The sequence below is a fragment of the Myripristis murdjan genome, unplaced genomic scaffold (assembly GCF_902150065.1).
Source record: "Myripristis murdjan unplaced genomic scaffold, fMyrMur1.1, whole genome shotgun sequence".
Classification (NCBI taxonomy): Eukaryota; Metazoa; Chordata; class Actinopteri; order Holocentriformes; family Holocentridae; genus Myripristis; species Myripristis murdjan.
The window spans coordinates 18,509-35,794 of record NW_021941834.1 but is presented as its reverse complement, the minus strand read 5'-3'; the positions used below and the strand labels follow the sequence as shown (position 1 = coordinate 35,794).

The 17,286-nt window shown below is 45.8% G+C and overlaps 1 protein-coding gene across 8 annotated transcripts; it reads left to right on the top strand.

Annotated features, from left to right (window-relative positions):
* The first annotated feature begins 3,532 nt into the window (after positions 1-3,532).
* Positions 3,533-15,990, top strand: LOC115356831 (extensin-like). 8 transcript variants are annotated; one of them, XM_030048094.1, is made up of 19 exons: positions 3,546-3,764; positions 4,292-4,585; positions 5,040-5,095; positions 5,561-5,608; positions 5,868-5,988; positions 6,440-6,495; positions 6,969-7,016; positions 7,462-7,582; positions 8,036-8,091; positions 8,567-8,614; positions 8,876-8,996; positions 9,449-9,504; positions 10,610-10,657; positions 11,361-11,487; positions 11,621-11,740; positions 12,122-12,162; positions 12,908-13,025; positions 13,327-13,443; positions 15,467-15,944. In XM_030048094.1, exons 2-19 carry the CDS (start codon positions 4,459-4,461, stop codon positions 15,802-15,804), a joined length of 1,767 nt encoding a protein of 588 aa, XP_029903954.1. In that variant the 5' UTR covers positions 3,546-3,764; positions 4,292-4,458; the 3' UTR covers positions 15,805-15,944. The 8 variants fall into 8 exon arrangements, with proteins under 8 accessions (XP_029903960.1, XP_029903957.1, XP_029903958.1 ...); XM_030048097.1 differs by lacking the exon at positions 6,969-7,016 and having other exon boundaries at positions 3,536-3,764; XM_030048098.1 differs by lacking the exon at positions 8,567-8,614 and having other exon boundaries at positions 3,536-3,764.
* Positions 15,991-17,286: the final 1,296 nt, after the last annotated feature.

Sequence of the window (17,286 nt, the reverse complement as noted above, 5' to 3'; positions counted from 1 at the left end):
GTGTGTGTGTCTCTCTCTCTCTCTCTCTCTGAGTGTGTCTCTCTCTCTCTCTCTCTCTCTGTGAGTGTGTGTCTCTCTCTCTCTGTCTCTCTCTCTGTCTCTCTCTGTCTCTCTCTCTCTCTCAAATTCAAATTCAAATTCAAATTTGCTTTATTGGCATGCATGTTTGATAAATAAAACACAGTTGCCAAAGCATCAATCAATAAAATAAACAAAAGCAAAACAAATATATTCCATAGGTTCAAAATTCACAAATTCTTTACATTGTAAACAAAACATATTGAAAAGGAAATGAACATATAGGCTACAGATTATATTAAAAAAAAAAAAAAAAAAATCAAATCAACAATATTACTAATATTACTAATGATGATTTATACATGTTGATATATATGAAATGTGACTATATTTTGTTATTATGGAAACACCATATAGTCAAGGAATTCTAATTAACATTCACATTCACTCTCTCTCTCTCTCTCTCTCTGTGTTTCTCTCTCTCTCTCTCTCTCTCTCTCTCTCTCTCTCTCTCTCTCTGCACTGCATGCTGGGAGTCGGGTGTGTGAGTGAGTGTGTTTGGTGAGAGCGACCTGCGGTCAGTAAGTTGTGATTTATTTATTAATTATCTGTTTGATTGCTGTAGTTTTGAGGCCGATGGCTTCAGGCTGAGCTGCTGTGTAGTTGTGTGTGTTGCTGTGCTGTACTTTGTGTGTGTGTTGCTGTAGTTTGGTGGCGGTGTGAGAGGGATGGCGTCCCCGGAGGCGCTTTCCCTCTCTATCCGACACGGCGTGCGGGTTCAGCCCGACCCGTCTGTCCCGGTGGAGGAGGTTCTCCTGGCTGTGGGAGACCTGGTGGGACATGCAAACCTGTCCCATGCCTCCAGGATGAATAAAGGTGTGGTTGTTTTTGTGAAAGAGGAGCGTTTTGTGTCTGAGCTCATAGCGAGCGGCGTTTGTCTCCACGGTGTTTATTTGCAAGTTTCCCCGCTTGCCGTGCCCTCCACCCGGGTCACCGTCTCCGGTGTTCCCCCTTTCATTCCCAACGAGGCGCTGGAGCGGGAGCTGCAGCGCTTCGGGAAGCTGGCGAGCGGCTTTAAGACTGTGGGCCTGGGATGTATGGAGGACTAAAAGGGACAGAATGAAATAAATACATCTTTAAATAAATACTTAAAAGTGTCATTAATTAATTAAAATGGGAATTAAATAAATAAATGTGTCATTAAATAAATAAATGTGTCATTAAATAAATAAATGTATCATTAAATGTGTCATTAATTCATTAAAATGCCATTCATTTAATGTAAAAACATATATATAATTATTTCATTATTTATTTAATTATTTCATGGACCGGTGTTGCAGTGCTTCATGAATTAATTTTATCTGTCAAACTCACCCATCAAAGTCAGTGGGCGGGACTAACGTGAATCTAGCCCAATCGATTGCTTAGGTCTGAAGCCTGGAAGTCTGCCGGAGCCGGAGGAGTTCTGCTGAGAGCCTCTCCAGTTAAAGTTACTGCTTCTCTGAGTAGTTCTGGGCAACATCTCCACATTTTGTGGCTGCACCTATCTAGCACGCATCGCGCACCGCAGTAACATTTGCTCCACCAAGTGTGTCAGAATATCAAATCAAATCAAATCAAATCAAATCAAGCTTTATTGTCATTAAGCTACACATACAGCAGTAGTGCACACAAAATGAGATAGAGTTATTCACTTGGGAACCCCGACTGATGGTAAAGTCAGCAGTTTAAAAGTCTAACAGCTTTCTGGAGGAAGCTGTTGCTCATTCTAGCGGTTTTGCTTTTCACCGTTTGCCTGATGGAAGCAGCTCAAAGTATTTGTGGAGCGGGGGAAAGGGGTCTCTGACAATGTTCAGTGCTCTACTCCTGCAGGGATGGGATGTTTCCATGGAGCCATGTCTCCGCAAAAGCAAGCACACAGCAGTCTCTCTCCTGCGGGTGTCTCTTAGCAAGCGGAGCTCGTCCAGCTTGTTGTCGAGGGAGCGAACATTAGAGTTTACTTGCTCTGATAGACAGGCTGGAGAGGGGCTCAGCAGGCAGGCAGACAGACAGGTAGATAGACAGGCTGGAGAGGGGCTCAGCAGGCAGGCAGACAGACAGGTAGATAGACAGGCTGGAGAGGGGCTCAGCAGGCAGGCAGACAGACAGGTAGATAGACAGGCTGGAGAGGGGCTCAGCAGGCAGGCAGACAGACAGGTAGATAGACAGGCTGGAGAGGGGCTCAGCAGGCAGGCAGACAGACAGGTAGATAGACAGGCTGGAGAGGGGCTCAGCAGGCAGGCAGACAGACAGGTAGATAGACAGGCTGGAGAGGGGCTCAGCAGGGCAGGCAGACAGACAGGTAGATAGACAGGCTGGAGAGGGGCTCAGCGGGCAGGCAGACAGACAGGTAGATAGACAGGCTGTTTGGAAACAGTTTCATCACCTCTCGGGTTCTGTCTTCATCCAGCAGCCTGAGATCCAGACTGAGAGAGGCTGGCTGTGTCAAGCTGGGCCATCTCACGAAGACCCCCACCAGCTGTTTGGCTGAACGGCTGAACATGAGGTCCAACCGGGTGCTGCTCAGGCTGGTGGAGGAGGTCTGTGCTTCCCTGCCAGAAGCCCTCAGAGCGTTTGCTGAAGATCGTACTCTAGCTGACCAATGGGATGATGAGTATGAGTATGTCTTCCCTTCCCTGGCTGTCTCTCCTGCTGTGGGACAGTGGCAGGATGAGGAGGACATTTTGCTGTGTCTTAAGACCCCAGAATTGGGAGAACTTGAGACTCTGGGAAAAAAAAACAGCCTATCACATCAGTGTGAAGGTGTTAAACTTACGCTCTCTGGCAGGGGTGAAGGCGTCGAGGTGGACAGAGTTTTTTGGCAGGGGATCGTCCCCGAGGGGCTGTTGGCGGTCCCTGTACAAACCCCCCGTTGAAAAACGGACGGGTGACCTCCAGTGGAGGATTGTACACGGGGCCATAGCTACAAACAGGTATCTGGCACACCTTGATCCTGGCACAGGGGACGGCTGTCCTTTCTGTTCACAGACAGAAACTGTACAACATCTGTTCCTCCAATGTTCCCGGCTAGCCAGACTGTTTAGCCTACTGCAGTCGTGGTTTCAGGGTCTGGGGGAAAATTTTTCTGCTTGTATTTTCATCTATGGTCCACGCTACTCTGCAAAGAAAAAAAATGTACACGTATTATTGAACTTTGTTTCAGGGCTGGCTAAATTAGCCATGTGGAAAACGAGAGGGAACCGGTGCGGGGTGAGGGGTCGCAGGACGCGGTGCTGATGCTGAGCGGGCTGCTGGCGGCTCGACTCAGGGTGGAGTTTGCTTTCTACAAGCTGACCAATAGGACTTCAGTGTTTGTGGACATGTGGGGTGTGCAGGACGTCCTGTGCTCAGTCACAGAGAACTCTCTGCAGTTGAACTTTTAAAAGGACTTTCCTGTCCTGGTTTTTGTTTTTTTTATGTATTTTGTATGAATTTGCTTTGTGACCGCTGAAAACAGAAAAACCTATGAAAACAGAATCAACTTAAAATAAAGGTCTGTTAAATTCAAAATTATCTCTCTGTCTCTCTCTCTGTCTCTCTCTCTCTCTCTCTCTCTCTCTGTCTCTCTCTCTCTCTCTCTCTCTCTCTCTCTCTCTCTCTCTCTCTCAGACATTTTGTTCCTCTCACCAACGTGAAGCCGGTGAACCCGGTGAATCCGGTTCCGGAGCCTAACATCCCTGCTCTGAGACGGAAGGGTGATCTGGGTGTGTAGCTCAGCTGCTCTGATGGCTTCATGTAAAATATTATGTCAAGTTTCTGTGACCCGCTTAGAACCTCACCTTCAGGTGAGGCCGCTCAGGTGAGGCTGGTCAGGTGAAGCTGCTCAGGTGAAACTGGTCAGGTGAGGCTGGTCAGGTGAAGCTGGTCAGGTGAAACTGGTCAGGTGAAGCTGCTCAGGTGAAGCTGCTCAGGTGAAGCTGCTCAGGTGAAGTTGCTCAGGTGAGGCTGCTCAGGTGAAGTTGCTCAGGTGAGGCTGCTCAGGTGAGGCTGCTCAGGTGAAGTTGGTCAGGTGAAGCTGCTCAGGTGAGGCTGCTCAGGTGAAGCTGCCCAGGTGAGGCTGCTCAGGTGAGGCTGCTCAGGTGAGACTGCTCAGGTGAAGTTGGTCAGGTAAGGCTGCTCAGGTGAGGCTGCCCAGGTGAGGCTGCCCAGGTGAGGCTGCTCAGGTGAAGTTGCTCAGGTGAAGTTGCTCAGGTGAAGTTGCTCAGGTGAGATTGTCTGTGTGTTGGTTCAGACTGGGAGTCTCATGGCCAGCGTCGTCATCGCCACTGTTACTTCAGGAAGGCTCAAGGCGGCGGGGGGCTGTTGCCCCTGCCCTCATCTTACGTCCGCGCCGCCCTGCCCCCCCGCTTCAAGCGGGCCGGTCACACCCAACCGCCGCCCCCCTCGTCAGCGGGAGCCATGACCTACGACCCAAGCTGGGTCCAGCGAGGTCCCGGGCCCCTCCCCCCCACCCCTCCACCTCGGAAGCCCCCTGTGACATCATCAGAGGAGGACCAGGAGGACGCCAGCACAGTGGAGGACCAGAGTAAGAGGAACTTTTTTTCCTTTGGAAATTAAATTAAACTAAGAAATTACAGCTGAAAACATCTGTAGCAAACTTCCACGTACTGATGAAATATTTTCTCCTTCACGTTCCTCTGCTCTCGTCCCAGAGCGAGCAGTGGGCTTTCAGAGCTGCCACATCACTCCTCCTCCCTTTCCTCCATTCATTCCACTACGATATGAACATGAACTTTCAGAGCCTTCACACTTTCTTCACTCCAGTTTTCCATCAGCCCAATAAAGTCCTCCACATGAGGCTTCAAATCTTGGTTTTCTTCCTTCCAACACACCACAATACATAATCTGAGATAATGCAATAATCTGAGATAATCCCACCTGTTCCCAGTGCAGTTTCACTTGTTTTGGGATGGTTTTTTTTGGGAACGTCCGTATAGATCTGCTGCAGCCAAACAGCTAAACTGTGAAATGTGTTTCAGATCCAGGTTTCCAGAGTCCTGTGGTGTCCACTGCTGCAGAGCCTGTCACCAGTCTGGTAACACACACACACACACACACACACACACACACACACACACACTAAGATGTTGTCAGTGTTCCGAGTCAGCATTAAAGGGACAGTAAACCCAGGTAAAAGCAGAGGTTTCCTGAGAGATGCTCACAGCAGCTCCATCAGGAGCAGCACATACCAACAACGAAATTAGGACAGGCATCTGCCAATATATCAATAACTTATCAATACTGTGATGTGAAACCAGATATCTATATGTATACATCTATATATCTGTAGACTGATTCTGTATTATATAGATCTATATATCTGCATTATAGTATAGAAATGCAGTTATTTGAACTCAGACTGGTGTAGCTTTTTGCAGGGGTGGATCTACCGTATGTGTGTGTGTGTGTGTGTGTGTGTGTGTGTTCTGTTTGATGTGAGCAGAACTGTGGGGGGCCAAAGGGGGTAAAAAAAAAAAAGTTTTGTTTTTGTTTTTTCCAGGCTGTTGAGGAAGGTGGTGCTGCTGAGTCACCAACAGACGGCCAGCAGGTACACACACACACACACACACACACACACACACACAGGTACATCACAACAGGGAAAGCATCTGTATTTTTTTAAACAAACAATATATTAACAGTTTTCAGTGCAAAATGAAACTTTAAATCAGAATAAATGTTTAATAATAAAAAATAAAATGATTTGACAAGAGAAAAGTCATGAACAAACGACAGTGAACAGAACGGTGGACTTTGTTGTGATAATATAACTTTAATGTCAGTAACCTCCTCTCCCCTCCCCCCAGGGCCAGGCTGTGGCTCCTCCTCCCAAGCTGGGAGCCCCTCCGCCTCCTCCCCCTGCCTCCTCCTATTGGGTCCAGCGAGGTCCCGGGCCCCTCCCCCCCACCAGCACAGTGGAGGACCAGAGTAAGAGGAACTTTTTTTCCTTTGGAAATTAAATTAAACTAAGAAATTACAGCTGAAAACATCTGTAGCAAACTTCCACGTACTGATGAAATATTTTCTCCTTCACGTTCCTCTGCTCTCGTCCCAGAGCGAGCAGTGGGCTTTCAGAGCTGCCACATCACTCCTCCTCCCTTTCCTCCATTCATTCCACTACGATATGAACATGAACTTTCAGAGCCTTCACACTTTCTTCACTCCAGTTTTCCATCAGCCCAATAAAGTCCTCCACATGAGGCTTCAATCTTGGTTTTCTTCCTTCCAACACACCACAATACATAATCTGAGATAATGCAATAATCTGAGATAATCCCCCTGTTCCCAGTGCAGTTTCACTTGTTTTGGGATGTTTTTTTTGGGAACGTCCGTATAGATCTGCTGCAGCCAAACAGCTAAACTGTGAAATGTGTTTCAGATCCAGGTTTCCAGAGTCCTGTGGTGTCCACTGCTGCAGAGCCTGTCACCAGTCTGGTAACACACACACACACACACACACACACACACACACACTAAGATGTTGTCAGTGTTCCGAGTCAGCATTAAAGGGACAGTAAACCCAGGTAAAAGCAGAGGTTTCCTGAGAGATGCTCACAGCAGCTCCATCAGGAGCAGCACATACCAACAACGAAATTAGGACAGGCATCTGCCAATATATCAATAACTTATCAATACTGTGATGTGAAACCAGATATCTATATGTATACATCTATATATCTGTAGACTGATTCTGTATTATATAGATCTATATATCTGCATTATAGTATAGAAATGCAGTTATTTGAACTCAGACTGGTGTAGCTTTTTGCAGGGTGGATCTACCGTATGTGTGTGTGTGTGTGTGTGTGTGTGTGTGTGTGTGTGTGTTCTGTTTGATGTGAGCAGAACTGTGGGGGCCAAAGGGGGTAAAAAAAAAAAAAAAAAAAGTTTTGTTTTGTTTTTTCCAGGCTGTTGAGGAAGGTGGTGCTGCTGAGTCACCAACAGACGGCCAGCAGGTACACACACACACACACACACACACACACACACACACACACAGTGCATCGCAATAAATTAGAATATCATCAAAAAGTTGATTTATGGTATTTCCCCAATTAATCGCCTGGGCGTTTAATACACCAAATCAACTTGGACCCCAGGTAGGGCTGCATGTTTATGGCCAAAATCATAATCACGATTATTTTGATCAATATTGTAATCATGATTATTCATCACAATTATTCATCATGTTAGGGAAAGCATCTGTATTTTTTTAAACAAGAAATATATTAACAGTTTTCAGTGCAAAATGAAACTTTAAATCAGAATAAATGTTTAATAATAAAAAATAAAATGATTTGACAAGAGAAAAGTCATGAACAAACGACAGTGAACAGAACGGTGGACTTTGTTGTGATAATATAACTTTAATGTCAGTAACCTCCTCTCCCCTCCCCCCAGGGCCAGGCTGTGGCTCCTCCTCCCAAGCTGGGAGCCCCTCCGCCTCCTCCCCCTGCCTCCTCCTATTGGGTCCAGCGAGGTCCCGGGCCCCTCCCCCCCACCAGCACAGTGGAGGACCAGAGTAAGAGGAACTTTTTTTCCTTTGGAAATTAAATTAAACTAAGAAATTACAGCTGAAAACATCTGTAGCAAACTTCCACGTACTGATGAAATATTTTCTCCTTCACGTTCCTCTGCTCTCGTCCCAGAGCGAGCAGTGGGCTTTCAGAGCTGCCACATCACTCCTCCTCCCTTTCCTCCATTCATTCCACTACGATATGAACATGAACTTTCAGAGCCTTCACACTTTCTTCACTCCAGTTTTCCATCAGCCCAATAAAGTCCTCCACATGAGGCTTCAAATCTTGGTTTTCTTCCTTCCAACACACCACAATACATAATCTGAGATAATGCAATAATCTGAGATAATCCCACCTGTTCCCAGTGCAGTTTCACTTGTTTTGGGATGTTTTTTTTGGGAACGTCCGTATAGATCTGCTGCAGCCAAACAGCTAAACTGTGAAATGTGTTTCAGATCCAGGTTTCCAGAGTCCTGTGGTGTCCACTGCTGCAGAGCCTGTCACCAGTCTGGTAACACACACACACACACACACACACACACACACACACACACACTAAGATGTTGTCAGTGTTCCGAGTCAGCATTAAAGGGACAGTAAACCCAGGTAAAAGCAGAGGTTTCCTGAGAGATGCTCACAGCAGCTCCATCAGGAGCAGCACATACCAACAACGAAATTAGGACAGGCATCTGCCAATATATCAATAACTTATCAATACTGTGATGTGAAACCAGATATCTATATGTATACATCTATATATCTGTAGACTGATTCTGTATTATATAGATCTATATATCTGCATTATAGTATAGAAATGCAGTTATTTGAACTCAGACTGGTGTAGCTTTTTGCAGGGGTGGATCTACCGTATGTGTGTGTGTGTGTGTGTGTGTGTGTGTGTGTGTGTTCTGTTTGATGTGAGCAGAACTGTGGGGGCCAAAGGGGGTAAAAAAAAAAAAAAAAAGTTTTGTTTTTGTTTTTTCCAGGCTGTTGAGGAAGGTGGTGCTGCTGAGTCACCAACAGACGGCCAGCAGGTACACACACACACACACACACACACACACACACACACAGGTACATCACAACAGGGAAAGCATCTGTATTTTTTTAAACAAGCAATATATTAACAGTTTTCAGTGCAAAATGAAACTTTAAATCAGAATAAATGTTTAATAATAAAAAATAAAATGATTTGACAAGAGAAAAGTCATGAACAAACGACAGTGAACAGAACGGTGGACTTTGTTGTGATAATATAACTTTAATGTCAGTAACCTCCTCTCCCCTCCCCCCAGGGCCAGGCTGTGGCTCCTCCTCCCAAGCTGGGAGCCCCTCCGCCTCCTCCCCCTGCCTCCTCCTATTGGGTCCAGCGAGGTCCCGGGCCCCTCCCCCCCACCAGCACAGTGGAGGACCAGAGTAAGAGGAACTTTTTTTCCTTTGGAAATTAAATTAAACTAAGAAATTACAGCTGAAAACATCTGTAGCAAACTTCCACGTACTGATGAAATATTTTCTCCTTCACGTTCCTCTGCTCTCGTCCCAGAGCGAGCAGTGGGCTTTCAGAGCTGCCACATCACTCCTCCTCCCTTTCCTCCATTCATTCCACTACGATATGAACATGAACTTTCAGAGCCTTCACACTTTCTTCACTCCAGTTTTCCATCAGCCCAATAAAGTCCTCCACATGAGGCTTCAAATCTTGGTTTTCTTCCTTCCAACACACCACAATACATAATCTGAGATAATGCAATAATCTGAGATAATCCCCCTGTTCCCAGTGCAGTTTCACTTGTTTTGGGATGTTTTTTTTGGGAACGTCCGTATAGATCTGCTGCAGCCAAACAGCTAAACTGTGAAATGTGTTTCAGATCCAGGTTTCCAGAGTCCTGTGGTGTCCACTGCTGCAGAGCCTGTCACCAGTCTGGTAACACACACACACACACACACACACACACACACACACACTAAGATGTTGTCAGTGTTCCGAGTCAGCATTAAAGGGACAGTAAACCCAGGTAAAAGCAGAGGTTTCCTGAGAGATGCTCATATGAGATATCTATATGTATACATCTATATATCTGTAGACTGATTCTGTATTATATAGATCTATATATCTGCATTATAGTATAGACAAGTTTACGCGCCAAATCCCGGGGGGCGCCATTACCCTACAAAAATGCACTTCATTTCCGCCGGAAGTGGTTTGCGCAGCGTATGCCGGTGTAAACAAACTTCCATGCTAACGCAGCTTCGTCTGGACATGTAGCTCGCTGCTCGTGAGGTTTCAGTTTTGATAATTATGTCCTTACAATGGGAACACGGTTCAACCACCTTGACTGTTTGTGTGAAAATAAAAGTTGATGTAAATGTAAAAATGTAATCTCATTTCATTATTGCACTGAACTGCGATCATGAATGCTAGGCCTTATGTTCCTTAGTGTAACAGTTTCTTTTAACACAGTTCATCATTCATAGTAAGCTCATGCTGTACATTAATAACACTGGATGAATGAATTGCTCTGAGGAAACTAAACAAATGGCTTCAACAGGAAAGCGAACGTGTTTAATCCTAACAGGTATTAAACCGTAAAATACAGAAGCAGCCCACATAATTACATCACTATAAAAATATTCATATATAATATTAAAAACTACAATGCACACAGTATTTGTTGTGTTTATCAGTATAAATCTTTAATTTCCTTTTGTCGGCAGGACAGAGCTAGCTAGCTAAAAACCTATGTATGTCTGTGGATAAAAACAAACCAGCACGCCAAAACAGAAATGGATTGCATCGATGGGAGGAGTTTAGGATGTAGAGCGGAAACGGCTCATAAAATTGTCTATAGAAATGCAGTTATTTGAACTCAGACTGGTGTAGCTTTTTGCAGGGGTGGATCTACCGTATGTGTGTGTGTGTGTGTGTGTGTGTGTGTGTGTGTGTGTGTGTGTTCTGTTTGATGTGAGCAGAACTGTGGGGGCCAAAGGGGGTAAAAAAAAAAAAAAAGTTTGGTTTTTGTTTTTTCCAGGCTGTTGAGGAAGGTGGTGCTGCTGAGTCACCAACAGACGGCCAGAAGGTACACACACACACACACACACACACACACACACACACACACACACACACACACACACACACACACAGTGCATCGCAATAAATTAGAATATCATCAAAAGTTGATTTATGGTATTTCCCCAATTAATTGCCGGTTGTGGTTGGTTCTGCTCGGGTTCTGGTGGGTCTTGGTGGGTTCTTCTCGGGTTCTGGTGAGTTCTGGTGGGTCTTGGTGGGTTCTGGTGGGTTCTGGTCAGGTCCTGGTGGATCTTGGTGGGTTCTTCTCGGGTTCTGCTCGGGTTCTGGTGGGTTCTGCTCGGGTTCTGGTGGGTCTTGGTGGGTTCTGGTGGGTTCTGGTCAGGTTCTGGTGGGTTCTTCTCGGGTTCTGGTGGGTCTTGGTGGGTTCTGGTGGGTTCTGGTCAGGTTCTGGTGGGTTCTGCTCGGGTTCTGGTGGGTTCTGGTGGGTCTTGATGGGTTCTGCTCGGGTTCTGGTGGGTTTTGGTGGGTTCTGGTGGGTCTTGATGGGTTCTGCTCGGGTTCTGGTGGGTCTTGGTGGGTTCTGGTCAGGTCCTGGTGGATCTTGGTGGGTTCCTGGCCCTGATGTGACCAGACAGACACGAGCTGGCTGCGTCTGTCTTACAGGGGCTCGACGTCATGTGATGCTTGTGACCTGACCAGTCCTCCGTGTGTGTGTGTGTGTGTGTGTGTGTGTGTGTGTGTCTCAGGTGGTCAAGCCGTCAGCCATCATCAGCCCTTGTCCCTCCTCTTCCTCCTTCTCACCCTCCTCCTCCTCATCTCACACTCCTCTGGCCTCACACCTCCCAGTGCCAGCACACAACCAGCCACGCACCGGTACACACACACACACACACACACACACACACACACACACACACAGCCAGCCACGCACAGGTACACACACACACACACACACACACACACAGATGTGATGACACTTGAACACAGCTGTGTCTCCTCTGGTTAGTTGCCATGGCGATGCCAGCCACGCCTCCCTGGTTGGTTAATGAGTTGGGCGAGCCTCTGTGCACCGTGGTGGCTCCGCCCTCTTACTCCTACCACCCCAACGGCAGCGACTTACCCGGAGGTCAGAGGTCACTTCCTGTTGCTGATATAAATGTATTTATATTTGTTCATCCTGGGCTCTGTAAAGCCCTTTGAGACTGAAGGTGTGATGAACGTTTAAATCAACATGAAGTGGAATTTGTAGTTTTCAATCAGAATGAGCAATATTATACCTTTTACCTCATAGTTATGTTTTATTTGTTATGAAGGAATCTAATGCAGCAATATGGATTAACCCACGCTGGCCCTTGAACCAGCAGATCTCAATCATTTCTTCAGTGGGAAAAGTTATTTGTTATGAAGGTGTGTGTGCCTGTGAGGACATGGTGACTGATGTGTGTGTGTGTGTGTGTGTGTGTGTGTGTGTGTGTGTGTGTGTGTGTGTGTGTGTGTGTGTCTCCAGACTGCAGAGTTCTCCAGTACTACTTCAACTTAGGAGTGCAGGTCAGTCCGAGGCTCGTCCTGTTTCTGTTGTTGCTGTTGTTCACGGTTCCCACACACATCCTGCGACACCTGCACGCTGACGAGCTTCCCAGTCAGGGAATACACCTGGAAATTTCCAAAATAGAAAATTCAGTTGAGATCACACGTGCAGATGCTGCTCTCCGCTCACATTGTTCATGTCCAGCTGCCTAGAGGCGATGTAAACATGTACAGCACAACGTGTCGACACGCCACTCCCGCAGGTTTGAGCTCCTCGGCGCTTCGTCCTGTTTGGATGGTTCCGAGTCGCCGTCCTTCTGTGGCCCCGCCCTGAGCGAGGTCAAACCTCCAGCCGGTTGATGTTGGCGGCCCTCGGCCTCAAACGCCACGCCTCCCGCCCCTGCAGCCGGTGGGAGGCGGGACGAGGCTGAAGACTGCAGACTCAGCTCCTCTTTGTGCGCTGTGTGCTCGCACTGCTGAGTACTGTAACCCTGCTAGTGCTAACCCTAACCCTAACCCTAACCCTGCTAGTGCTAACCCTAACCCCACCGCTGTCAGCTCTCTGACCGTACAGAGCTTTCAGAAAGTATTCAGATCCGCTTCACTTTGGTCACTTTTGTCATGTTTCAGCCTGATGCTGCAATCGTTTAAATTCATCTTTTCTCTCATTAATCTGCACTCAGATATCCTGTAATGACAAAGTGAAAACAGAATTGCAGAAATCTTTGTAAATAACTTACCCCCTCTCCCCCTCCCCAAAACACAGTGGTGCCACCAGAACTGCTGGCAGCTGGCCTACGCACCCCCCTCACCTGAGGCGCCCTACACCTACCAGGCCTACCCCCACTACCACGCCCCCCCCACCCAGGATGCATCGCTCCACGGTAAGACTGCTAACAGACAGATCTTTATTTTAGTCATTCTTTTAACATGATTATATCTAACAAACAAGATATGAATACGTAAGATAATTAAGTTTAAAATACAGATGATCCACTGCTTGGATGGTGACTGGGTGAAACTGAAACTATCTCTTTTTTGCCAGTTTTAAAAGTTCTTTCCAGAATGTATTTATAAAATAACAGTATAATTTCAAGATGTTTTGTATAATATGATGTGTAATAGGCTCTGCAGTTTGATGCAGTGAACCTTTAATCAGTCTGTCCCCCCCCCCCCCCCCCCCAGGCGCCCCTCCCCAGTCTTACCCCGAGGCAGGCCGAGGCCCCGGCTCCCACCACACCCCCCCTTCCTACCCAGAATCCACCAGGCCAGCAGACGGACAGACGGACGGACACGGCAGCGGTCAGTAGATCACACGCTGACTCAGCAGAATAAAACCAAAACAAAAATCCCAAGCTAAAATTTCTGACGTTTGTTTTTTTCTTCCACCAAAATGTTTCCTGTGATGTCCGGCAGCAGCACCTCAGGTGACGAGCTCATGGCTGTCATGTAGAGATCTGCAGTCTCAGTTCTGTGATTTTCAGGCTTCATTTGAAGGATTTCTTAGTTTTCGAGCAAAGCCAGTGAACAGTGGAGCTACAAGCAGCTGTTTTCTGCTTCCTGGAAACTTCAGACTGGAAATGAGACGTTTTAGCCGGACAGTGACAGTGTCCAGCCTCTCAGGGGTTAAACTGGGGACAGTATGATTATTTTTGTTTGGTAAAAATAAGTATATATTAACCAATCAGCCGTAACATTAAGACGATTCCGATATTAGGGAATAAAAAAAATCCGATAACTGATACATCAGCCAATTAAATTTTTACATTTTTCTATTAAACAAAAGACAAAATACCTGCTTTGGATGGCTTAAATATATTCAAAACACTTGTTACAAAGATATTAATTGAAGGGAGAACATTTTACTATTTTCAAATACTTTTATTATCAGAAATTGTGTGGAACAAGCAGCATATGAACAATTTGAACATAAAACAAATCAAGAATATGATGTGCAAAAGGCAGTATCATCATGTCATCATGTTCAGCTTTAAGGTGCTGCCATAGGTTGGTTGTGTTTTTTGCTTTCTGCTTGCTTGATCCCTGGCTTACAGAAGCTGCACAAATATTACAGACTGCTTCACCAGTGACATCCTTGGTGACGTAGTCCCACACCATACTGCATCCACCTTCTTTTGCCATTTGTAAAAAAAACAGTAAGACATAATACGCATTAGTTAAAAAATAATGTTACAAATCTGTCTAGTTCCGTGGGCCATTTTGAAACTCAGACATGAAGCATTTGTCTTACTTGTGTTCACATGAATATGGCGTGTACACTCCTGGCCACTTCATTAGACTAAACCTATTACTTTAAAATGTTGTTGACTGTAAGAAAGCAGATGATTCTTCTTTATGGTTATTATTGAGGTGGTAGTGGGTGTTGGTGTGAGGAGCATCATATTGAGGTGTCTGATATTTTGTCAACCCCACTTACATGTATCAGAGGGTCAAAATACTCTGAACAACCCTCAATATCCTGCTCTGCACACCAACCACAACACCCACTATCATCTCAGTAAACATAAAGAAGTCTCTCTGACAGTGTCAGCTTTTACAAAGTAATACATTTATTAAAGTAGAATTCATGGTAGGCCTGTTACTGGTGTGCATTACATTGCACGGTGTCTAATGAAGTGGTCAGTGAGTGTGTTTAATGAATTATTATCTGTAGGTAATAGGTAGGTGGATAAACAGCGTCATAAAAGTCTCTGGTAAAACCTGATTTGAAATGCTCCTCTCTGATTTCCTCTAAACGTGCATTCACATTTTCTTTCCTCCATGAAGTTAGAACTTGGACCAGAAACTCTTTTCCCTCCTCAACGCTACAAGTTAAAAAACACAGTCCGTGTGCTGCTGTAAATGAATGCAGCCCACAGGGTTTCTGCACGGTGATGACGCCTTATCCTAATGTGCTCCGGTCTGATCTAGTCTGCTAGCATGCAAAGTGCTGAGCAAGGTAATATTGAAGCTAGGTTACGGGCAGACCCTACACCATAGAGACTAAAGTCCTGGTCCACCTGCAGGAGCTTCTCTGAGCTCCATCCTGAACCCAGAGGCTTTAATATGGAGCTGGTCCTTTGCAGCAGAACAGCTTCCTGTTGCTCCTTAAAACCAAAGGGGAGACTTTGTTTGTCTGAAGGAAACATTTACTAAGCTGTGATTGGCTGGTTTACATTTGGGGGTTGGGACTTATGATTGGTCAGCAACACACACACACACACACACACACACACACACACACACACACACAGGTTTTGTTTTTTAGGAACATCCTGCTCATTCTGCCTTTAAATGTCATCTTCTCTCTTCCTCCTCTCTTTAGGCCCCGCCCTCTCCCTGGAAGTCTCCTCCCCCACCTCCTCCTCCATCAGTCGTGTGCCTACAGGCTCCGCCCCCCCGCCACTCCTCTACCCGGAGCAGCCCCTCCCCCCTGCCCCCTCTCCTCTTCCTCTTCCTCCTCCTCCTCCTCACCCCCACTCCTCCTACCACACTTACCTCCCCCCTGCCCCCCTCCCCCCTGCGTTCCCACCAGGAGGCCCTGCCCACGGGACCCACCCACGGGTCTACCAGCCCGCCACTAACCCCACCCACATGGTTGGTTACATCACAGCCCCGCCCCCTCACCACTCAGCCACTCACTACCTTCCACCGAGCATGTGACCCTGCTAGCATGTGCAGAAACATGCTAACGCTGTTATTTAGCTGTCAGCCAATCAGAGAGGGGGCTGGGCTGTGCAGGCGTGGCCTAATCCTGTGTTTGTTCATGGAAAATATTTCTGTTCAGTATTCAAACGGGTGATGGTGTGCTTTGTTTTTGCTTGAATAAAGAGTTGTGTTTCCCCGAGCTGCCTGACTGATGGCTTCATTTTTCAGGACAAAAAGCTGCTGTGCCTTCCAGAGCCAGTCCTCATGTAAAACAACCACACCACTGAAAACCATCTCTGAGCACTAATATTACACATCCAGAAGCTTTTTTTCCCCTTGGTACCCTGTCAGCCTCACATCAGGTGGGGTTAGGGTTAGGTGTGTGGATACCTGACAGAAAATGACACTGAATCCACATTTTTGATCAGCTGATGAACAGCCTATTTCAGTTTAATGGTTGTTTGCAATAAATTGCTTACTCAATAATTTTTTTTTGTCTCACTCCCATTTCTTCTTTTTGCATTCTGAAGCTCTACTTAGAACCTGCTTAAGATCCAACAGTGCAAAATGTAAACTGGTCTTAAAATTTTGATCAGGAGTGTATAAGGCACATGTATAAATAATAACTACACCTCAGATATAAGAAATTATACAATGCTATAGAATAAAACTGGCAACAGCAGACAAATAATATAGCTTGGTGTCAAACAAGCATATTTTAGGGTTATTTAGCATATTCTCTTAGTCACAGTGTCCTGAAAGAGACCCAAACTAACCTCACAATATCCTGAACAATATGCCTAGAGGAGTTACTCATTCACAATCAGGAAATACAAAAGATATTAGCTGCTAATATGGAGCCACATAATCAGCAGGATGCTTGAACTGGAGCACAGCCAAGTCAAGTCACTGTCTCCCTTGTTCCCACAGTGGTTTGATGCATACTACCAACATATCAGGACCCGCCATGAGACAGTGTATTGTCAGACCTTTTTCCTCCATGAAACCCAACTTAATTTTTAATCAATTTTTCATTGCTTTTTTTTACTTAAACTGATATACTCACTGCACCAATTTTATTTGTAATTGTATGAAGAAGTAGCTGTGTGTGTGTGTGTGTGTGTGTGTTTCCTTTCAGAGCTTGGCTCTTGTGTGTTAAAACACCAAATAATTGGACAAGACATACAAAATTTATTTATTTATTTGACAGAGGAAAATTTTTACACCCCTGTCTTGCCAACCAAACTCGTAAATGTGACAGGGCAGGGCCAAACCACTGCAACAAATGTGAAGTGAATAAAAGCTTTGTGTGAGCCTTGCCTTAATACCACACTACTGAAATGAGGAAGGAGCTTTGTTAATTACTTAATTACTTACTCTGTGTGTGTGTGTGTTTCCTTTCAGAGCTTGGCTCTGAACCCCCCCCCCCCAACCCGTGTCCAGCTGCTATATATGGACAATAAATTTATGTGCAATCTTCCGCTGTTTACACTGTTT

Bases quoted from the DNA above. Each gene is read 5' to 3' on its own strand.
- LOC115356831 (XM_030048094.1), top strand. From the start codon at position 4,459: ATGACCTACGACCCAAGCTGGGTCCAGCGAGGTCCCGGGCCCCTCCCC. The intron at 5,989-6,439 runs GTAAGAGGAACT...AATGTGTTTCAG, and splicing joins CAGCACAGTGGAGGACCAGA to ATCCAGGTTTCCAGAGTCCT. The intron at 12,163-12,907 runs GTCAGTCCGAGG...CCCAAAACACAG, and splicing joins ACTTCAACTTAGGAGTGCAG to TGGTGCCACCAGAACTGCTG.